Source organism: Montipora capricornis, chromosome 7 (assembly GCF_036669925.1).
Source record: "Montipora capricornis isolate CH-2021 chromosome 7, ASM3666992v2, whole genome shotgun sequence".
Classification (NCBI taxonomy): Eukaryota; Metazoa; Cnidaria; class Anthozoa; order Scleractinia; family Acroporidae; genus Montipora; species Montipora capricornis.
In genome coordinates, this window is record NC_090889.1 from 18,329,515 (window position 1) to 18,349,514 (window position 20,000).

The following is a 20,000-nucleotide window of genomic DNA, read 5'->3' on the forward strand; positions in this document are numbered from 1 at the left end:
TAATAACAAAATCTAGAGTTATGCAAGTGATTCAATCTATTTATGTAATACCGACTACAAATCAGATGGGACTATAATAGTCTAATTGTAGTCGGTATTACATAAATAGATTGAATCACTTGCATAACTCTCTATATATATATAATTTCCACCTCATCTTCTTTAAATGTTGAAGCTCCAGCAAGAAGAGTTGACCTGTTCTGAACCCCTGTTGGGACAATGTAGCTGTTGCCAAAATTTGTGGAGGAAATGGCCGAAACAGGCGAATGCCTATCAATTCGGATATCATCGAGTCCAAACGAAGGGCCAAAATATGCAACGTTAAGTATCGCATTCGAAGGATTTCTTACATTGGTTTTAAAGGGCAGCAGTCCTTCGGCGTTTCGTAGCGAGAAAATAAACGCCTGTTCTGTGGCACCGAATTTCCAATTACCGTTTTGTGGCGATTCTGAAAGAAGGAAAAATCATTCATTGCACTTAAAAATGGATCAAAAAGAAATGGAATAATAATAGGATAATTTATTCAATTTTTATTCACCTATCAACACTTTGACTCCTTACAGCGTCCCCTCAAAATTTCAAACACTTTCCGGTGAACAAGTATTGAGAATGAAGAATATTATCAGTTCATATATCATATATCATCATGTCACCAAGTGTCCCATTGCGTCTAAATCAAACTGCCAATGTATCAAAGAGTGTTTGAAAAAGCGCCATTTGAAAAGTCAAAGGGATTAGTTAAACATTTTCGTAATGGTTCTCCCAGAAAAATTTGGTGGTGTTGTGCGGCCCACCTTTTGAAACCCTTACCCGATTTCAGACAAAAATCTATTTCATACCCTATTTCATACCTGACCAAAAATTGTATACCTATTTTAGACCTTATTTTCAGATCTATTTCAACTGTAACACGGTTGGCTTAAAGATTTGAGAAGAGCTTTGTTGAAGGTCTTATCGCCAGGAACCCATGACCGGGAGACTACAATTCCCATGCTGGGCCTGTGTCACGGCATTTTTTACAGACCGATCTATTTTTAGACTACCTTCTCCGAAGAAATCTAAGGCAGTTCCGGTTCGGTTACCCTATGACGTCTGGTTAGTTTCTTGTAATTAGTCATCGGGCTCCTGTGGGAGTTCCATTTGCGTGAAATTCAATCTTAAAATAAGTCGGTCTGTGAAATCGCCGTAACACGAACACAAAAGAGTTGTAGGCTCCGGGTCATGGGTTCCTGTTATCGCCTAATGATGAATTAAAGAAGAAGATTCTTCTAAAAAACACACCCACATAAGACTTAAGTGAACAAACAATACCCTATTTCAGACCAAAATGTTCAAAATCGATACCCTATTTCAGACCAAGACTGATAAAAACCACACCCTTTGGGGCCACACATACCTATATAGCCCATAGAAGGGAGCACACCCCCTTGATGGGGGGGAGGGTTATTATAGTAAAGAAGATCACGATTAAGGGACACGTGATGTCGTTTAGATGTCCTTGCATATTACTTGGTTTGATTGGGATTTTCACCTATTATCGCTAAAATCCTGGTGCAGTACTGCATATATTTGACTTTCAAAAAGAAGAAATTAAAGCGCATATTTTTGTCTTCCATTTATTACAATAGTCTCTTCATATCCACCCCCTCCGTGAATTTATTACGAGCGCTCATAATGACAAGCCCCCAATTGGTTTGCTAGATCAATTTGTGGAGCGCTGCACCGGTATATCGCAGAGGTGATGGATTCAAAAACCGTTCAAGATTGTTTTTTTTTAGAGTTTCCTTTCATTACTGTCGAACTCTCCACGGGACAAAAAAATTGGATTTACATAGCGTCAAATGTGTTGCAAAAAGGCGCGATAAAGACCGCGTTTGTTACAGCTTTACATGCCTTTGACGCGCGTCAAATATTATCTTTGCGGTTGCCTTTGCAGGGGGGTCTCAGGTGGTAAAGGCCGTTTTTACTACAGTTTTACACCCAACCTTTGACAAGCGCCAAAGGTGTTATTTGACAACCCTTTGTTACCCTCACAAAGGTGTCGTCAAAGATGTCTCAGCTTCAATTCAAAGACTTGGCAAAAGTGTTGTCAAAGATGTCTGAGATTCAGTTCAAAGGTTTGACAAAGGCGTGGTCAAACATGTCTGAGATTCAGGTTAAAGATTTGACAAAGGTGTAGTCAAACGTGTTTGAGATTCAAGTCAAAGATTTAGCAAAGATGTAGTCAAAGATGTCTTGGGGTGTATTTATAGCTGTTGGCTTGAAGCGCTGAATTAAAAACTCAGATCTCTGGACTACTTTTCCTTAATCAGGACGGTAGAACGAAAACTTCTGAATTTTCCAGTTGTAAAAGACACCGTTCAACTCAAACAACTGTCCATCATAAATGTACTTGAATCTCTATTGAAATGTTTTTCAAATATCTGAAATATGTCTAGAGTGGCATTTCTGAAACCACCGTAGTCAAATTAATTTGCCATCCACCCCCGTGTTATTCCATATGAGAGACAGAATGAAATGCAGATACGACGAAAAACTGTGTCCATTTTTTATTCAAAGGAATTCATACTCTTGGCAAAACCAAGAATCTCACATCTTACATTCTGTAATATCTCTAGGAATCGATTTTGTTGCGCATTGTTAAGTGGTAGTATACATCCAAAATGTAAATGTAAAAGGATATAAATAAATCGAAGGATGGGAATTAATTTTTTGCTTCACTTCTTTCAAGGCTTCAATTTATTTATACCTGTAATATTTACACTAGACGCACAACAAGCGCCGTGTTATTAACAACTTTGTTGCATAAACAAGTACAATCACTGTCACGTAGAATGAATTAAGTTAATTTATGACAAACAATCATGACACCTCTCTTGGAAGTATCGTGTAGCTGACAATATCAAGAGTAGTGGACAGAAGTGACAGGGTAAATGGAACCACTGAAAACTTTGAAAAAAAAACTGATATAATCTTGATTTTTTTCTTACTCACCAACAACAAGTCAAAACCGAAACAATAAGTTCAATAGGAACTTCCCATGAAACAGCGTTTTAACTTTGAGGCAAGCTAATAAGTTATATTTATGTTGTAGTTCATTGTGGAAAACAGCTTTAGCCACACCGACTTGAAATTAACAAAATAAACTTCGAGTAAACGCTATTTCATGCGAAAATCCGCCAAAATTATTTTTAACTCTTTGTGCCGAAAAGACACTCAATCGACGGGCACCAGCATACTAACTAGATTTTGTACCAATTGTAATCATTGATTTAATTTTTTTTCTGCATGATTAAAGTCTTGCGGTGACAGTGTGAAGTGAAGAGACTTTGGCTTTCCCATTTTTATTACGTGCCGGGAAATAAATGTAAGTTCCAATTGTTCTATTTCCTCGATAGAAGTTAAGACTTCTTCAACAACGAACTATAGATATTCTTGGTGCAAAAAAATTGGTATTCTTCAGATGAGACGGCCATTGTTTTATGAGTAATATAAAATGCAACTCTCCAACTCACACAATCGGTCACCCAATAAATGTTTTAGCCGCACGTTAATCAGGTATCAGGTATCAGGTATCAGGCAGGATTCCTGGTAGTATGCTGATGGGTTTCTTAGGTGAACTTTTGACAGAAGTCACGTAAATCCACTTCAAAAGCCGAGAAAGTCCTCTTAAAAAAAAAAAACACTGCAATTCTGCTTCTATTCTACTGCATTTTTTGCACAGAACACATTTTTTCTAAAGAATGGTTATTTGTGCATAGAAGACAACCAGGCATTCTCTATATATGCATTAGCATGGCTATTAATTGATAGTCAGCAAGTGCGTCAACTAAAGATTTCCAATAGATTATCGACAGCATTTTGGGCGGTATGACGGTCAAGTTTCCTTGGTAAAACTCTCTTAATCTCTAATAATGGTTTAACGCTAATGTTACCAAGTTTTAAGCACTGCGGAACAACGCGGATTTCCCACTGCGGGGTGTCTTGCGGGGCAATACGCCGCTCTGACAAGTTTTCTGGTTGTTGTTATCTTGTCCTATGAGGCCACCTAGGCGGATCTTCTACGCAACGATTTTCGGTCCAAAGATCTCATCAGCATGTCGAGCTGGGTTGACCACCAAGGCAGCCTTTGTCATGAAATTCCTTTTCCTCTTCCTTTCTTCTTCGTTTTCAAGCTCTTCGCTATCACCACTATCACCAGTCGCGCAGTTATCTGATGACATTTACTAATTAAGACTGCAGCACAATTTCTTGCTTGATTTTAATGACCTCTTTTATCGAGACACTTTCTGTGAAATTAAAGGAAAAGGCAAAATAACTTCACCATGCTGAATTTCCACCTTTCTGCACTTTACTCACATTTCCCAGCATTTGTAGTGTGCATTTCAGATATATAAAAAACAGACGACGACGGCGAAAAAAAGAGTGGCAGATTAGGGCCAAGAAGGAAGTTGAGGACATTCTCAATCAATCTTTTCTCCGTTTATGTGAATAGCAAAGATCATTGGTCGCTGTTTAATCAGAGCGACCACAACAGAGAAGATGCTGTGGTCGTCGAGAATTCATTGGTTTACAGTCAACCAAAACTAACCCGGCCTGTGAGCCCTCGACCTTTTGGTCAAGACTAGCCCGCAGGGTACCCAAAATAAACCTAATAAACCTTTCCCCGATCCACTAAATCCTGAACGGCCCTTACCAGGCAAGTACTGCTGGTTGTATGTTCGATATTTATCAGCATTTTTTTTTCAGGGAACGGGTTCCAGCGCTTTCTGAGCTATTACGTATGATCTTTATGGGCTATTGATGCCCTATTACAACAAAGAAAGGAACGGTAACTTATGTTAGTGTCTTTCTTTTGATCTAAAAGGATTCTATTTTGGAATCGAACGGACTAATCGAGCTAATTTTCCATGATGCAAATCCCTTCCTTAACCACACAAAGGAAAAGGCACAAACAAATCGAGAGTATCAGTAAACCATAAGGTTCTGTGTCCTATCATAGGTAGCGCAAGCTCGATATATGTGTACCTGTACTATATTATGTACGAGTAGGAATTTTAAGATTTGTATGGGACAATGGTTTTTCGCAAAAGTAAAAAACATATATGTACAAATTTTCGTTTTAAAATAAGAAATAGTTTCCCTCGCTTCAGTCTTGTGTTTCTTTGTCTTTACTTTAGTTTCTGGGTCGATTAAGAGCGGGTTAGGTGGTTTTCGGTCCCTCTTCTATAAAGAGGGAAAAGAGGAGGAACTAAAAACCACCTAAATCGATCTTAATGGACCCAGAAACCGTACCAAAGACAAAGGAACAGAAGACTGAAGCGAGGTAAGCTGATTTTTTAATTTCAAATCGTAAATACTTTTTAAATTTTGAGAAAAGCCGTTTTCCCCTACAAACCCCTGATATTTCTGCTCTTGCATAAAAAAGTACAGTACAGATACACATATATCAAGCTTGGGCTACCTGTGGTGGAACGAAAAATTTGTTGTGCGCAATGAACGTTGCATCTAGTGACACTCCTTGCGAAAATATTTGGGAAGAAATCTGCGCTGCAAATAACCCAAGATGCCCCCCTTCAACAAGTGTAATTTATACTGTACGCAAAAGTGCAGAATATTTTGCTAGTACAAATCTATCATTTTCGTTTAGCGGCTCAGCTGTGAAGATTTCATTTAAAACTAATGCTGCTACTATCAGAAATTCAACTCTCATTTTAAGTGTATTTATACTGATGATGGTCAGTATAAAAAAAGCCCTAGAGCGCTGGATCGAGGACAATATGATGTCATTCTTAATCAGTACACCGCAACCCTTTTCTCAGGGTAAAGGGTGGGGTTTTCTACCTAACAGTTGTCATGTCGGGTAGTTAAATTGATTTTACAAATTCAGTGTATTAATTTCTTTAGTTTTCAAAGTCTTCACCAAAGGGAGCCCGGCAAAGCAGGAACCAAATAAAATGTATTCTAATATTTGAGAGCAAATACTGCAGCCTTACAGGCATGAGAGAAATAGTAACGATTTTCTTCTTACAGACCCTATCGCAACTGGAGTTTGAGAAAATGAGTATTTAGCTCACCTAAGACCCATATAATATTACACATGTTTGCATTCATTTTACACTACTAGCTGACAATCTCCCTTCTTCAACTTTTTGTTCTACCAACAGGCCCTGAAGATAAAACCTATACAAAATTAACCCTTTTAATCCAAATTGCCCAGGGGGAAGACGAGTGTGCTAATAACAATAGTATATGCCTTCTAACTAGGACTCTAATTTTAGTAAAGGCTGCTAAGTGTTTTCTTGAAGTGCAGTATTTAATTCAATTGCACAACCTATGATTATCTTATTGGTAGTAGATGGAGGGAGAGGATTTAATGGGGAAAGCAAATTGTGTATCTCATTTCTTATGCTAGGTGTAAGTGGTTCTTTAGTTAATATAACACATGCATGTGTAAGTAATGAATGGGGTACTGTAAGAATGGCTATTACCTCATGACATCTTTGTAGTTTTCTTGGCATGTGTAAAATAATGTTCTGCATTCCTGCTCAGATCCGTTTTTGTCGTTGCATCTTTGGGAATAAAAAGAGGTCTTAATTTCTCCTACAGAAACATAGACATATTAAGTAGTGCTTTATTAATGCATAGTAATATGACATGTGCACATCTGTACTTCATGAAAAGACAAAAACACTAATCAAATTAGGGTGCACACTGCTGCCAATAACTGATGACTGCAGACATGTACTCTATTATTTACAAAAAAATGTGGGTGCTTTAATTAAGGAAAAGCCTTGCATTCTTAGATGCAGATGCTCCTCAAGCAATGGCAGTAGTGTTGTGATTGAATCTCTGCTGTTTTCTTCTTCAAAGTCTCAATGTACCCCTGCCTGAAACATAATTGGTTAACCTAAAAACACAATTATTTTCAATCATGTTTTAAAAAAATAATAAAATTATTCTTTGAATAATCTTTCTTCTTATGCTGTATCCTTGTTTGCCCTTGTCCATGGCACTGCATATTTCCAATATATCTGTATTTACTACTTAATTTGTACTATTGAGGGGTTACTGGCTTTATGAATTGCAAATTAAAGTTAAAGGTAAAATGTCTGTCATTAATTCATTGTTATATATCAGACATACATTCTGCATGTACCTTCACTTGAAATGTCAAAATCAGTATGTTTTCATAGGGATTAGTTTAGACATTGAGAGGGTCACACTTATTTTTCCTTAATCAATCACTGAAAACTTATGTCCCCATTAATTAATTTAATTAACTTTTTGACACCCAAACCGGTCAGACTTAGTATTTTACTCTGTCTAATGCCAGACGATTTTACTCGTCAATGGGGAACCCCCGGGAGTCAATGGGTTAATCTGAGCTACTTTGATTTTTTAGCTAATAATCAAACAGAACGTTTTTTGATACTGAAATACCCAAGATCCCTAGATTTATCTTCACCACCACTTGGTGAACAACATTCTCTAGTACAGATGATAAAGTGAGTTCCCTCAAACATTTTGATTTAACTTCTTCATATTAACATTCATGATGGTTTTACCTGAAAGTTAAGTCATAAGAAAATAATAATATATAGAGGTATAAAGAGGTATAAATTCGAAATGATTTTAAATTTCATTGTGAAAATTTATGATCTTCCTGATTCCTTCTTGGATCAACAAGCTTGGTAAAGGATTATTTGCAACTAGATCCATTTTATTATAACAAATCTCTTTTTGTTTTTTATTTTTTTACTCATTGAAGACTCACCATGCACTTGGCAATCATTTATTTATATGATTGGCTGGAATAAAACCAATAATTAAACATATACTCTGAGACTTTCAGTCAAATGATCTGCAATAGGCATCTGGCACAGAGAGCTTTCAGAGATCTATTACAGAAAGATGTAAGATGGTGTTAGACATGTTCTGGGATGTTACCTTATTCTGAACACCAATGCAAGTCCTCTGTATTGTGCTATACAGCCAGAGTGGCGGGAAATTCGTGCACTGTTTCATTAAAAAAATAGTGACTTTTATTTTTTCTTTTCCAGTTTCCCTACCTTTGTTTTTGAAATCCAGTGTAACGTGCTGGGGAAATTATCTGTCACTTTTGCTGCCATTATTTAAAAGTAGAAACTAATCACGAAGTAATAATCCTTCAATCGCTATAAAACTACACTCGGCAAAAAGGATGACTTACGTGTATGAAGCATAGCGGCTTTGTTGTGAACTGTGAGATGAAAAGTGAATGAGAAAGACTAATAATTTTTAAATTGGCTTTTGAGTTAGGTGAACCAAATAGAATACTACTAAATGTCATAACGCATACGTACCCAACTTCTTTTTTTTTTTTCCACTGGCTTCTCCCGTTACCATCGCTATCTTTGACCTTGCTTGTATTGTCTCTAGTAAATTTTCGATACCGTTTTGAGTTGTATGTTCAGTTGTTTTGGGCACCAACATGGCGGTCGTGACGTCATGTGAAAACCGAGAATTTTAATTTCGCGCGGTACGTAATGTGGAGTTGGCGAAACGAAAAAAATGCCTGACCAAATTCCTCTTTGAAATTCCTTCTGCCCACTTTTTTTGATTGATTGACATGTCCTTCATTGGCCAATCAAATTTACTTCCATTACACCAATACACGCGTGGACGGCAGATTCACGCTAGTTTGTTTTGACCACAGTTAATTACCATGGGAGGAATATTATAAACGAATTCGAAAGTTACGTTGGCTTTAATTTGAGAAAAAAACATTTAAAGCATGGGGAATGTTTTCGATGACTATATTGCGTTAAAGGCCGGTGTAATTCTTCCTCCGAACTTCACTGAATATGCAATCTTTTTAGCTTGACATCTTAATTTGTAATTGAGATAACCTAGCATTCTGTCATTGGACGGTTTGGCAATAGATTTTTAAAGAAAAAAAAAGAAGAGAAATGCATTATTCCTTTAACATGCTTGCCCATGAAGGTTTCTTTGGTGATTTTTTCGGGTAATATCTTCAGTTGCAGTCTATTTCTAGAATTGAGTGCAGTAAAATCATGATAAGTTTGGCCGTTAATTTTTTGATGGAGTACGAACAGTAAGATGGACTCGGGAAGTTTCTTTTATTTTTGTATAATTGGTCTCTCTGGAAACATGCCATTTTAGTTTCTGGAGTGCGCGTTTTAAGTTAAATCCACGGGAAATATTATGAAGTAATTTTGACTCCAAATTGTGCAAACAAACCGTGTCATGTACAGTAAGTAAATAATGCCGTTTGATACACAGATGTTCAAAACATGCATTTGTTTAACTTGTGATTTTATCAGCATCTCCTTCTGTTGATGTATATGTCCTTTGTCTCATCAAGGAAACCAATATGCATCGGCTTTCATTGCCGTTTGAAAGAACCAGCTATTTAGCTTTCAAAACATCAGGAAAGTTTGTGCCAAAGTACTTTCAACCACATGACCACAGAGCTCGACAACGGAATCGCTAATTTCACTCTTTCCAGAGATTCAAACCCGATTCTGGACAAGTTATGAGATGTTTCAGATGGCATATCTCCATTTATACAAATAAAATCAAGTTGCACGGTCCACGGCATTGTAAGAACAAAAGGCAGCAAATTTTTTCGTACTCTTATGGCGGATTAGTCTCGAGGAATTCGCGAGAGCTCCGCGCAATCACAGTGGCACTTTCACTTCCGGCGTTTCGACAGTCAATCAGATCATGAGTTTGGTCGGCCAAAATGTGACTGACCGTCCGGAATTCTGGAGAGAGTTTTGGTCAGGCCCAATTTTAGCGAGCGACGACATAAGAGAACATGTGGGCGAAGCTAAAAATGGGCCTGATCGCAGGTTATCTTCGTATTAACTGCGTCCAATCTCGTTCCCAGGCTTTTTCGCAACGCCCTTGCCCCTAAGAACGAGGTTGCACATACTTCACGGTATTTTGAGCTCTTAAAAGAGCTCACAAAACGTCCAGTTACCAGTTGCCTTGGCTTGAGAGCTCCATTGCAATAATCTGGACGGGGATTATAAATCAAGTTCCACGCCGCGTTTGAAAGATTATGTACTTATTGAGTGGGAGGGCCGGACGGGAAATTTGGCCCGAGGTCACCGCGTACGGACTGAGCGGAAGTTTCCTTGCACCATGACCTCGGGCCACATATTTTGAATTTCCTGTGTGGCCCGAGCTTAACTCAGTTATTAAGCATTGTATCATATGGGATCTTTACAATATTTATGAGAGAAGATAAACTTTGAAAAAAAGTTACAAATTTGCACCGAAAATTTATTTATGTTGTTGCTCTTCTGGCAGTAAATAACTTCGATGTTTAGAAGTGACGAAATCCTATAAAATCGTGTGCATACAATAAAACAAGAAGTTTATCGCAGTAACGTAAAACCGTGATTTAAAGATAGCTGAACATTGTATACCCACCTCAAGGGATATCTGTGAATCCTCCAAACACGAAATCGTTTTTCTTGACAATTGTAGCCGTGGGTCGAACTTCTGTAACAGAGTTCCCACCGGGAATCATCTCCAATGACAGGGGACAGAAACATTGCAAGATGGCGCAGATAAAATAAAATCCATCACTGGATAATATCACTGAATTCATCATAGCTGGCAAGTAATTTGAAAATAAATTAAGTTATATGAGTAAATATTGGCAAGTATCGTTAAATGAGATGATACGTGTGGCATTCCCCAATCTTTAGAGAGCATGAGTGGAGAGAACACATTCGCCATGTATGGTTCTCTTCCAATGATAATTTTTTTCAATATAAATTTAGCTCGTGGATATGATGCGCGGTCACTTTAAGACGACACCTAATTGGTTATCATTGGCTGGGTGACCATGGGGACATGAGCTAATCTCGTACCCACATCTCCCACGGTCATTTCCAATGACAGATTGAGATCTGGGTACGAGATTAGACCAGACCAAAATAACTTTTACAGCATGGCGCGAAACTTAAAACAGATTGGAAAAGAAATTATGGAGCATGGGAATGTGTTTTCTCTCCTCATCATCTCTTGGTCCTTGCTATTACTGGCTTAGCGAAAAATGTAATTACCATTCTATGTCAGCAGGATTAGACTCAGACGGGCAATATCTCCAGTGATCCTTACTCCACAGACTTCGAATCTTCTGAACTCGATTCTGAACAAGCAGCTTGAATTGTTTAAACTCTCTATTGATCCACCACCATACGATCTGAGAGTCAGTCCAATTGAAATCAGCGTCTATCTTCATAGTGCAGGTCAATGCCTCATGCACGGCTGTCATCAAATTCGCAAGTGTCAAGGCGGCCATTAACTCCAGTCGAGGGATTGATTCACCGATAAAGGGAGCAACTCTTGTTTTGGACGCTAGAAGGCAAACAGATCTGGTTCCAGAGGTTGTCAACCTGATGTAGAGATTTGCTCCATACGCAGACTTGCTAGCATCTGCGAACCCATGCAGTTGAATAGACGTGACGTCTTCGACTTGAACATCACCCAGGATGCAACGAGGCACTACAATGCTTGAGACTTCCCACATGTCTTTTAGCAACTCCTTCCAGCGCGACGCGAGACCTTCCGGCAAAGCTTCATCCCAACCAAGTTTTAAATGACAAATTTCTTGGAACATGTACTTTAAGGGTAAGATAACTGGTGACAGCAAGCCTAATGGATCATAGAATCGAGCAGTACTGCTCAATGATGTCCGTTTAGTGAAAGTTCCCTCTAAGGCTTGTCTAGAAAAGGTAGCAAGGTCAAACTCGAAATTATCTTCCATCCGATCGCATTGAACTCCCATTACTTTGACAACGGTTTCTTCGCTCACAGTGTTGTTTGAATTTGACACTGTCCAATCTTCTTCCTCAATGTTCGGCTCGGTCAATGTAGGAGTAGCCTTACAAGACAGCTCCTGTTCCCAAGACAAAGATTCTTCTGCTCTTTTGATTTTCAGTTAACTCTTCACTGTTCGATGCCCACTTTCTCATATTAAAACCTCCTTCTCTGAACCGCAACTTCAACTTGTGGTAAAGTTCAGAACACTTCGTTACCGAGTTCTCTCCCGATGCAAAGTCATCAACATACAAAGCTCTCACAACAGCAGCCACAAATTCAGGATCAATGTTCTCATACCTTGGTAAGTGGTTCCTCAATGTTACATTCAAAATAAATGGAGAGCAAACTAGACCAAACACAAGACGAGTGAATCTCAGTGTGATCACTTCTGGATTCGGGGAGTTGATGTCATCTACCCAGAGGAACCTTAACAAGTTTCTCTCTGCTGGATTGACTTCAATGTTCAAGAATCCTTTTTGTAAATCACCAATCAAAACCACTTTATGGAGGCGAAATCTCAGCAAGAGATCAAAGATCAATGGAGTTAAGGCTGGACCTGGTACAATGAACTTGGTTCATTGCGGGATTTAGCACTTTCGTCATAAACCACACGTAGTTTAGTAGTGATTCTGTCTTCTTTCAATACTTCTTTATGAGCAATGTAATGTACAGTTCCAGGAAGGGTGTCTAAATCATGACTCTTATCAATCAATTCAACAACACCAGCATTTAATTGTTCCTTGATGACACTGTCATATTGTTGGAGCAATTCTGGCTTGGACCTTAAGACTGAGTTCATGAGAAGACCAGGCAGGTGTGATACAAGCCATCACACCGATTTCAATGAAACTTAGCCAAAATGAAGGATACAACAGAAAATCCTTGAAGACAGAGTGGGCTGGCTTTGGGACTTTTCTCAAGGTATTTAGACCACCCCCCTTGGTTTTGGGGCCAAAATCCTAAAAATTTAACCAAAATTAGCATAAAAATCAAAAACACCTCCTGACCACACAATACAATCAATTTTATTATCATTTTCCCTGAACGAAGACTGGTCCTTCAGTAGCTTACCAAAGCAGTTTCAAATTATTCAGATTGACAGGTGTCAATCAACAGATGTCAACACCCACCCATGTCACGAAAGATTTTCCTAAGATGAAATTTTGGCCATCTTTTGATCCAAATATAGTAAAAGTTCAAGCTTCTTTCGGAAATCAACCTATATTACGAGTATCATCCATCCTTGCTCCAACAAGTGCGAGAATAAAATTTTTGGCATCTGTTCTTTTATGGTGTCAACAGCCGTTGAACGAACACGAGCAGCGACCATGTCTAACAGAAAGAGATCGACAAATAAAAGAAAATAACCCTTTACAAAATTAGTTCCTAAACGTAACTTGAAGGTTAACATTACTTAAGTTGTCTATTTATTCTATTTACGACAAATAAAGGTAATTGAAGGCAACGATAACTGAAATATATCTCATACGAAATTGCAATAACACTTAAAATATCCGATGTCACTACATGAATACCGAATAAAAAACTGTCATAACTAATTTGTTAATGAAAAAGTTGCTTGTACGAATTTACCTGGTCACTATCATCTTGTTTGGGTTGTTTTCAAAACCGTGCATGCTGAACAGCTTTAGTCATAAACACTGTGGTTTAAATTTGTTATTGTGTGATGTAGGGACATGTAATCCACTCTCTACTTTGCTCTCCGCCAAAGAATAAACATCAGTCTTTTTTCGAATTCGGTGCTGAAATTATAATTTGCCTTGGTGAATAGATTCCCGAGCTAAACAGAAATGATTAATAAATGATATTGCAATGTTGCACACGTAACCATCCCAAGCATGAAGTTCGAGAGCACAGGTAAACGCGAGCCCAAGGTGTTGGTCAGCGGTACTTATGAATGTCACGCAACAAAAGCTAATTTCTGAACCGTTCAACAAAAAAAGAAAGTGAAATATTGTGAACGTGCAAGTCTGTGCGGTACATAATTTTTTTAGCTATTGGCCGAAGCATCACACGCAACTTTTAACGGCTCTTTATCCTTGTGTACCAATATTTTACACAAATATAGCCGCCGAAAATCAAAAAGTACAATTGGAATTCACTTTGCCATGAAAACGCTTTCTTTTTTTTTTCATGAATTGGAATATATACACATCAAGAGAATCTATACTTACTAGAAACCTTTAAATTGTTCAAACGTCTAAGGAAGGCTTTTTCTTTTCAACCAGACAGCCACTGACTTGGTGTCACGCAAGGTGAAAATTTGAAAGTTCAAATCAAAAGACGCTACGTGCGCTAAAACTTTCTCGAAATGTTCAATTCTAGACTACCTTCAAGGTAGTGTAGGACAAAAAATTAAGAAAATCTCGCGACTGTGTTTTAAACAAGGCAAGCGTTTTTCCTTTTCTACGGATAACTCGGTGAATTTGAGGAGGATAAATGCTAAATATGATGGTGTAGGATTTAGGGAGATGCGCTACGTATCCTGTCAACAGTAGTAACTGATCTGTTTGAAAGCTAACACAACTCCTTGAAACGGAGGAAATCCGTAACACACACTTTCTTATAAAAGCAATAAAAATATCAAAAATGATCCTCCCATTTGCTGGACAATTTAAGCAATTGTCTCATATGTGCGCCTGAAAAAATTCAGGTGTCTTCAACGAGATTTAATTTGAACCCATGACCTAAGGGATGCCGGGTGCAGTGCTCTACCAACCGAACTGTGAAGCCACTCAGATGAGAGCGGATCAATTTGTTGGGTTCATGTGTTCCCGTGAAAGAAATGAGTGACTTCATAGGGTACTGCACCCGCATCGCAGAGGTCATGGGTTCGAATCCCGTTGAAGACACCTAAAATCTTCAGGTGTACATATGAGACAATTGCTTAAATTGTCCAGCAAATGCGAGAATCACTTATTCAATTCATCTCTCTCTCAACCGCACTTCACAAACATTTCTGTCTTGGCTTTTTTTGGCTATAGAGTAAGTTTTGGCTTCAAACGGTTTTTAATATCCAGAGCGTTTTACTTGCCAGGACCGTACCTAGGATTTTTTGTCTGCGGGGGCAAACTCCACAAACCTTCACAGGGATCTCCCGTATACAGACAGGGTTTCTAGTCGGACGTTTTGTTTTCACCCCTACACAGAGGGTTGCCTCTAAGACCTTTAAGGAGACAAACCACACTGATACATTTTTTTTTAATTGTCACGATTTATTACGGCATAAACACCTTCTTTGGTTTGAAATTACCCCCGAGGTCTCTGCTACACAATGATGATTTATATACCATCTTTAACTCAAGGTATACTGTTAACAGAAGTTTAACACTTTGTATGGATGGTATTGCAGGTTTCGGTATCAGAATACCAAGTCTCAAAAACGAGTCTATATTAGGCTGTTTTAGATTCTTCTCCAATTTGACTTCATGTCATAGATATCTTTTGGAGTGGGAATGAAGTCCGTTGCGCAATGAATTAACAGCATAGCAAGGCCACTTAATCGATTTTCTGTCATTGATGACCGAGTCCATAACTTTAGACGGCGTAGGGCTGAGAAGGAGCGTTCGCAACTGACGCTTCCGACAGGCGTGGTTAGAAAGAACGACAGCACCTTGTGAATGGCGGGAAATTCTTGCGGACTGCCATCAGGCATTGCTCCCTCTTGTTCTGAGTCTGGCTTGATCTTCTTGATATGCCTGTCTGTTAACTTGAGCAGGTACAAAGGGAACAGGTTTTGAGCGGTAATCAGACCTTCGTGCTGGACTGAAAATGTCGTTTCAAGGTCACCGACAACGTGATCTATAAATGGATAGAACACATTAATCCTGTAGTAGTCTGATGGCTGATCGTTGTGTGCGGCGTTTGCTCGATGGCGTTGAACAGTCGTTGTACGAGGCTTTATCAGGGTGACGTTGATAGAGTCAGCTACCTGGCTGAATCGACTCCACACCTTCTGCCAGGATTCATCTCCTCTTGCTGATTTAATGCATTCTTTGGCGAAAGTTACGCTTTGGTATGCATCGCCAAGGTTACAGCTCTTAGCTTGTAGGGACTTTGTTACTTGGGCTAAAAATCACAGAACAAACTGAGATACTGTCAAAGCGACTATGAATTCAGAGTCTTGGAGAAGACTTGAATAAGCTGAAGCATCACGTTTAGCATCGCCACTGCTTGATGATGAAATTTCATCCAGAGCTAGAGCCATATTTAGCAAGAGGAGCAGAGAGGGTAGTAACTTTTGCACTCCAACGAGTAGCACAGAATTTCGGTACAGTCTGTCGCTTGCTTCCTTCCTCCAATGTTTTGGCAGATTCATCTTCTTGGTCTTCATCAGCAAATGCAACTAGAGCGCTCAACAGTTCACTGTCATCGGAGGCCACAACCACTGAAGAAATATTTCTTTCCTTTTGGCGCTGCCACTAAGAAACCACGTAAGTTTGCTGACGTTATCAAACAGATTCTGAATGAATCGCACAGCTTTGCAACCACTCGAGAGTGCAAGGTTCAAAACGTGGGATCTGCAGTAAACGTACGTGGCATTAGGGTACTTCTCTGCAACTTTAGCTTGCACCCCATTCCTACTTGAACTCATGACGCTTGCTCCGTCATATCCTTGGCCAACTAGCCCGGACATATTAAAGCCCCATTCTTGTAGTGCGTGTAACAAGGTATCCGCAATGGTGTGGGCATCCAATTTTTCAAGCCTTACGAATCCAATAAATTCTTCACAGACTTCATTTTTACTGCTCAGATATCGCACACATAAACTGAGTTGTTCAGTTGTAGAACAATCTTGCGTTTCGTCGGCCATTACACTCCACTTGTGAATCCTCGGAGACGTGTACTTAGCATTACCGGAAGCATGATCCAAATGGTCTTTGAGTTCTGGATCATATTTGCATTTCCAGTCAACAAAGAAGGAGAAATTCCCATCTTCATCTCTTTTAGAGGGATCCCAATTACCTCTTAATGCCATGCCCCTCTGTCCTAATGCACGGTAAAACGTTATCAGACGACCAAAAGCTTGAGCTTCTAACCGTGAAGTTTAGCTTTCCGCACGGATTCAAGTTTCCGACAACAGCCGGAAGGCGTTTCCAACTATTATGGATGTAGAAGCGGCCATGGCTGCGTTACAGCAGTAGAAATGACACAGCTCACTGTATCTATCGTATATGTTTTTCCAACAATACTGTTCCAAATGAATCGCCATTTATCTCAAAGGGCTTCAAAAACTGGAAGAAAGCAGGTGATGAGCTCCTTGACACCCATGCGCGCAGTGAAGAACACCAACTTTCAGAGGAAAAGATGACTAACTTCCTTAAGACACGCCGCCCAGGCAATGACATCAGTGCAAGACTACAAAGACAGGCAGCCGAGCAACAGCATCGCACAATGAAAGGCGTCGTGTCTATTATTGATGTAGTCATTGCATAAGGACAGAGGGGCATTCCATTAAGAGGTAATTGGGATCCCTCTAAAAGAGATGAAGATGGGAATTTCCCCTTCTTTGTTGACTGGAAATGCAAATATGATCCAGAACTCAAAGACCATTTGGATCATGCTTCCGGTAATGCTAAGTACACGTCTCCGAGGATTCAGAACGAAATAATCAATTTGTGCGACAGTTTCATTAGAAACCGTGTCCGAATATCAATACCAAAGTATTGGAGTGTAATGGCCGACGAAACGCAAGATTGTTCTACAACTGAACAACTCAGTTTATGTGTGCGATATCCGAGCAGTAAAAATGAAGTCTGTAAAGAATTTATTGGATTCGTAACGCTTGAAAAATTGAATGCCCAGACCATTGCGAATACCTTGTTACACGCACTACAAGAATGGGGCTTTAATATGTCCGGGCTAGTTGGCCAAGGATATGACGGAGCAAGCGTCATGAGTTCAAGTAGGAATAGGGTACAAGCTAAAGTTGCAGAGAAGTACCCTAATGCCACGTACGTTTACTGCAGATCCCACGTTTTGAACCTTGCACTCTCGAGTGGTTGCAAAGCTGTGCGATTCATTCAGAATCTGTTTGATAACGTCAGCAAACTTACGTGGTTTCTTAGTGGCAGCGCCAAAACGAAAGAAATATTTCTTCAGTGGTTGTGGCCTCCGATGACAGTGAACTGTTGAGCGCTCTAGTTGCATTTGCTGATGAAGACCAAGAAGATGAATCTGCCAAAACATTGGAGGAAGGAAGCAAGCGACAGACTGTACCGAAATTCTGTGCTACTCGTTGGAGTGCAAAAGTTACTACCCTCTCTGCTCTTCTTGCTAAATATGGCTCTAGCTCTGGATGAAATTTCATCATCAAGCAGTGGCGATGCTAAACGTGATACTTCAGCTTATTCACGTCTTCTCCAAGACTCTGAATTCATAGTCGCTTTGACAGTATCTCAGTTTGTTCTGTGATTTTTAGCCCAAGTAACAAAGTCCCTACAAGCAAAGAGCTGTAACCTTGGCGATGCATACCAAAGCGTAACTTTCGCCAAAGAATGCATTAAATCAGCAAGAGGAGATGAATCCTGGCAGAAGGTGTGGAGTCGAATCAGCCAGGTAGCTGACTCTATCAACGTCACCCTGATAAAGCCTCGTACAACGACTGTTCAACGCCATCGAGCAAACGCCGCACACAACGATCAGCCATCAGACTACTACAGGATTAATGTGTTCTATCCATTTATAGATCACGTTGTCGGTGAACTTGAAACGACATTTTCAGTCCAGCACGAAGGTCTGATTACCGCTCAAAACCTGTTCCCTTTGTACTTGCTCAAGTTAACTGACAGGCATATCGAGAAGATCAAGCCAGACTCAGAACAAGAGGGAGCAATGCCTGATGGCAGCCCGCAAGAATTTCCCGCCATTCACAAGGTGCTGTCGTTCTTTCTAACCACGCCTGTCGGAAGCGTCAGTTGCGAACGCTCCTTCTCAGCCCTACGCCGTCTAAAGTTATGGACTCGGTCATCAATGACAGAAAATCGATTAAGTGGCCTTGCTATGCTGTTAATTCATTGCGCAACGGACTTCATTCCCACTCCAAAAGATATCTATGACATGAAGTCAAATTGGAGAAGAATCTAAAACAGCCTAATATAGACTCGTTTTTGAGACTTGGTATTCTGATACCGAAACCTGCAATACCATCCATACAAAGTGTTAAACTTCTGTTAACAGTATACCTTGAGTTAAAGATGGTATATAAATCATCATTGTGTAGCAGAGACCTCGGGGGTAATTTCAAACCAAAGAAGGTGTTTATGCCGTAATAAATCATGACAATTAAAAAAAAATGTATCAGTGTGGTTTGTTTCCTTAAAGGTCTTAGAGGCAACCCTCTGTGTAGGGGTGAAAACATAACGTCCGACTAGAAACCCTGTCTGTATACGGAAGATCCCTGTGAAGGTTTGTGGAGTTTGCCCCCGCAGACAAAAAATCCTAGGTACGGTCCTGGCAAGTAAAACGCTCTGGATATTAAAAACCGTTTGAAGCCAAAACTTACTCTATAGCCAAAAAAAGCCAAGACAGAAATGTTTGTGAAGTGCGGTTGAGAGAGAGATGAATTGAATAAGTGATTCTCGCATTTGCTGGACAATTTAAGCAATTGTCTCATATGTACACCTGAAGATTTTAGGTGTCTTCAACGGGATTCGAACCCATGACCTCTGCGATGCGGGTGCAGTACCCTATGAAGTCACTCATTTCTTTCACGGGAACACATGAACCCAGCAAATTGACCCGCTCTCATCTGAATGGCTTCACAGTTCGGTTGGTAGAGCACTGCACTGGCATCCCCTAGGTCATGGGTTCAAATTAAATCTCGTTGAAGACACACATGAAACAATTGCTTAAATTGTCCAGCAAATGTGAGGATCATTTTTGATATTTTTATTGCTTTTATAAGATAGTGTGTGTTACGGAAATCCTCCGTTTCAAGGAATTATGTTCGCTTTCAAACAGATCATTTACTGTTGACAGGATACGTAGCGCATCTCCCTAAATTCTAAACCATCATATTTAGCATTTATTCTCCTCAAATTCACTGAGTTATCCGTAGAAAAGGAAAAACGCTTGCCTTGTTTAAAACACAGTCGCGAGATTTTCTTAATTTTTTCTCCTACACTACCTTGAAG

General features: G+C 39.5%; 1 protein-coding gene across 1 annotated transcript in view; it reads right to left on the bottom strand.

Annotated features, from left to right (window-relative positions):
• Positions 1-330: 330 nt before the first annotated feature.
• The window catches only part of LOC138055738 (uncharacterized), a 34,077-nt gene continuing 14,407 nt past the window's right edge, over positions 331-20,000 (bottom strand). Inside the window, exons 4-5 of the mRNA XM_068901616.1 lie at positions 10,444-10,629; positions 331-448 (exon numbers count right to left, since the gene is read on the bottom strand). Of these exons, the coding sequence (XP_068757717.1) occupies positions 10,445-10,629 (185 nt within the window). The 3' untranslated portion in view covers positions 331-448; position 10,444. The remainder of the gene's footprint in view (positions 449-10,443; positions 10,630-20,000) is intronic.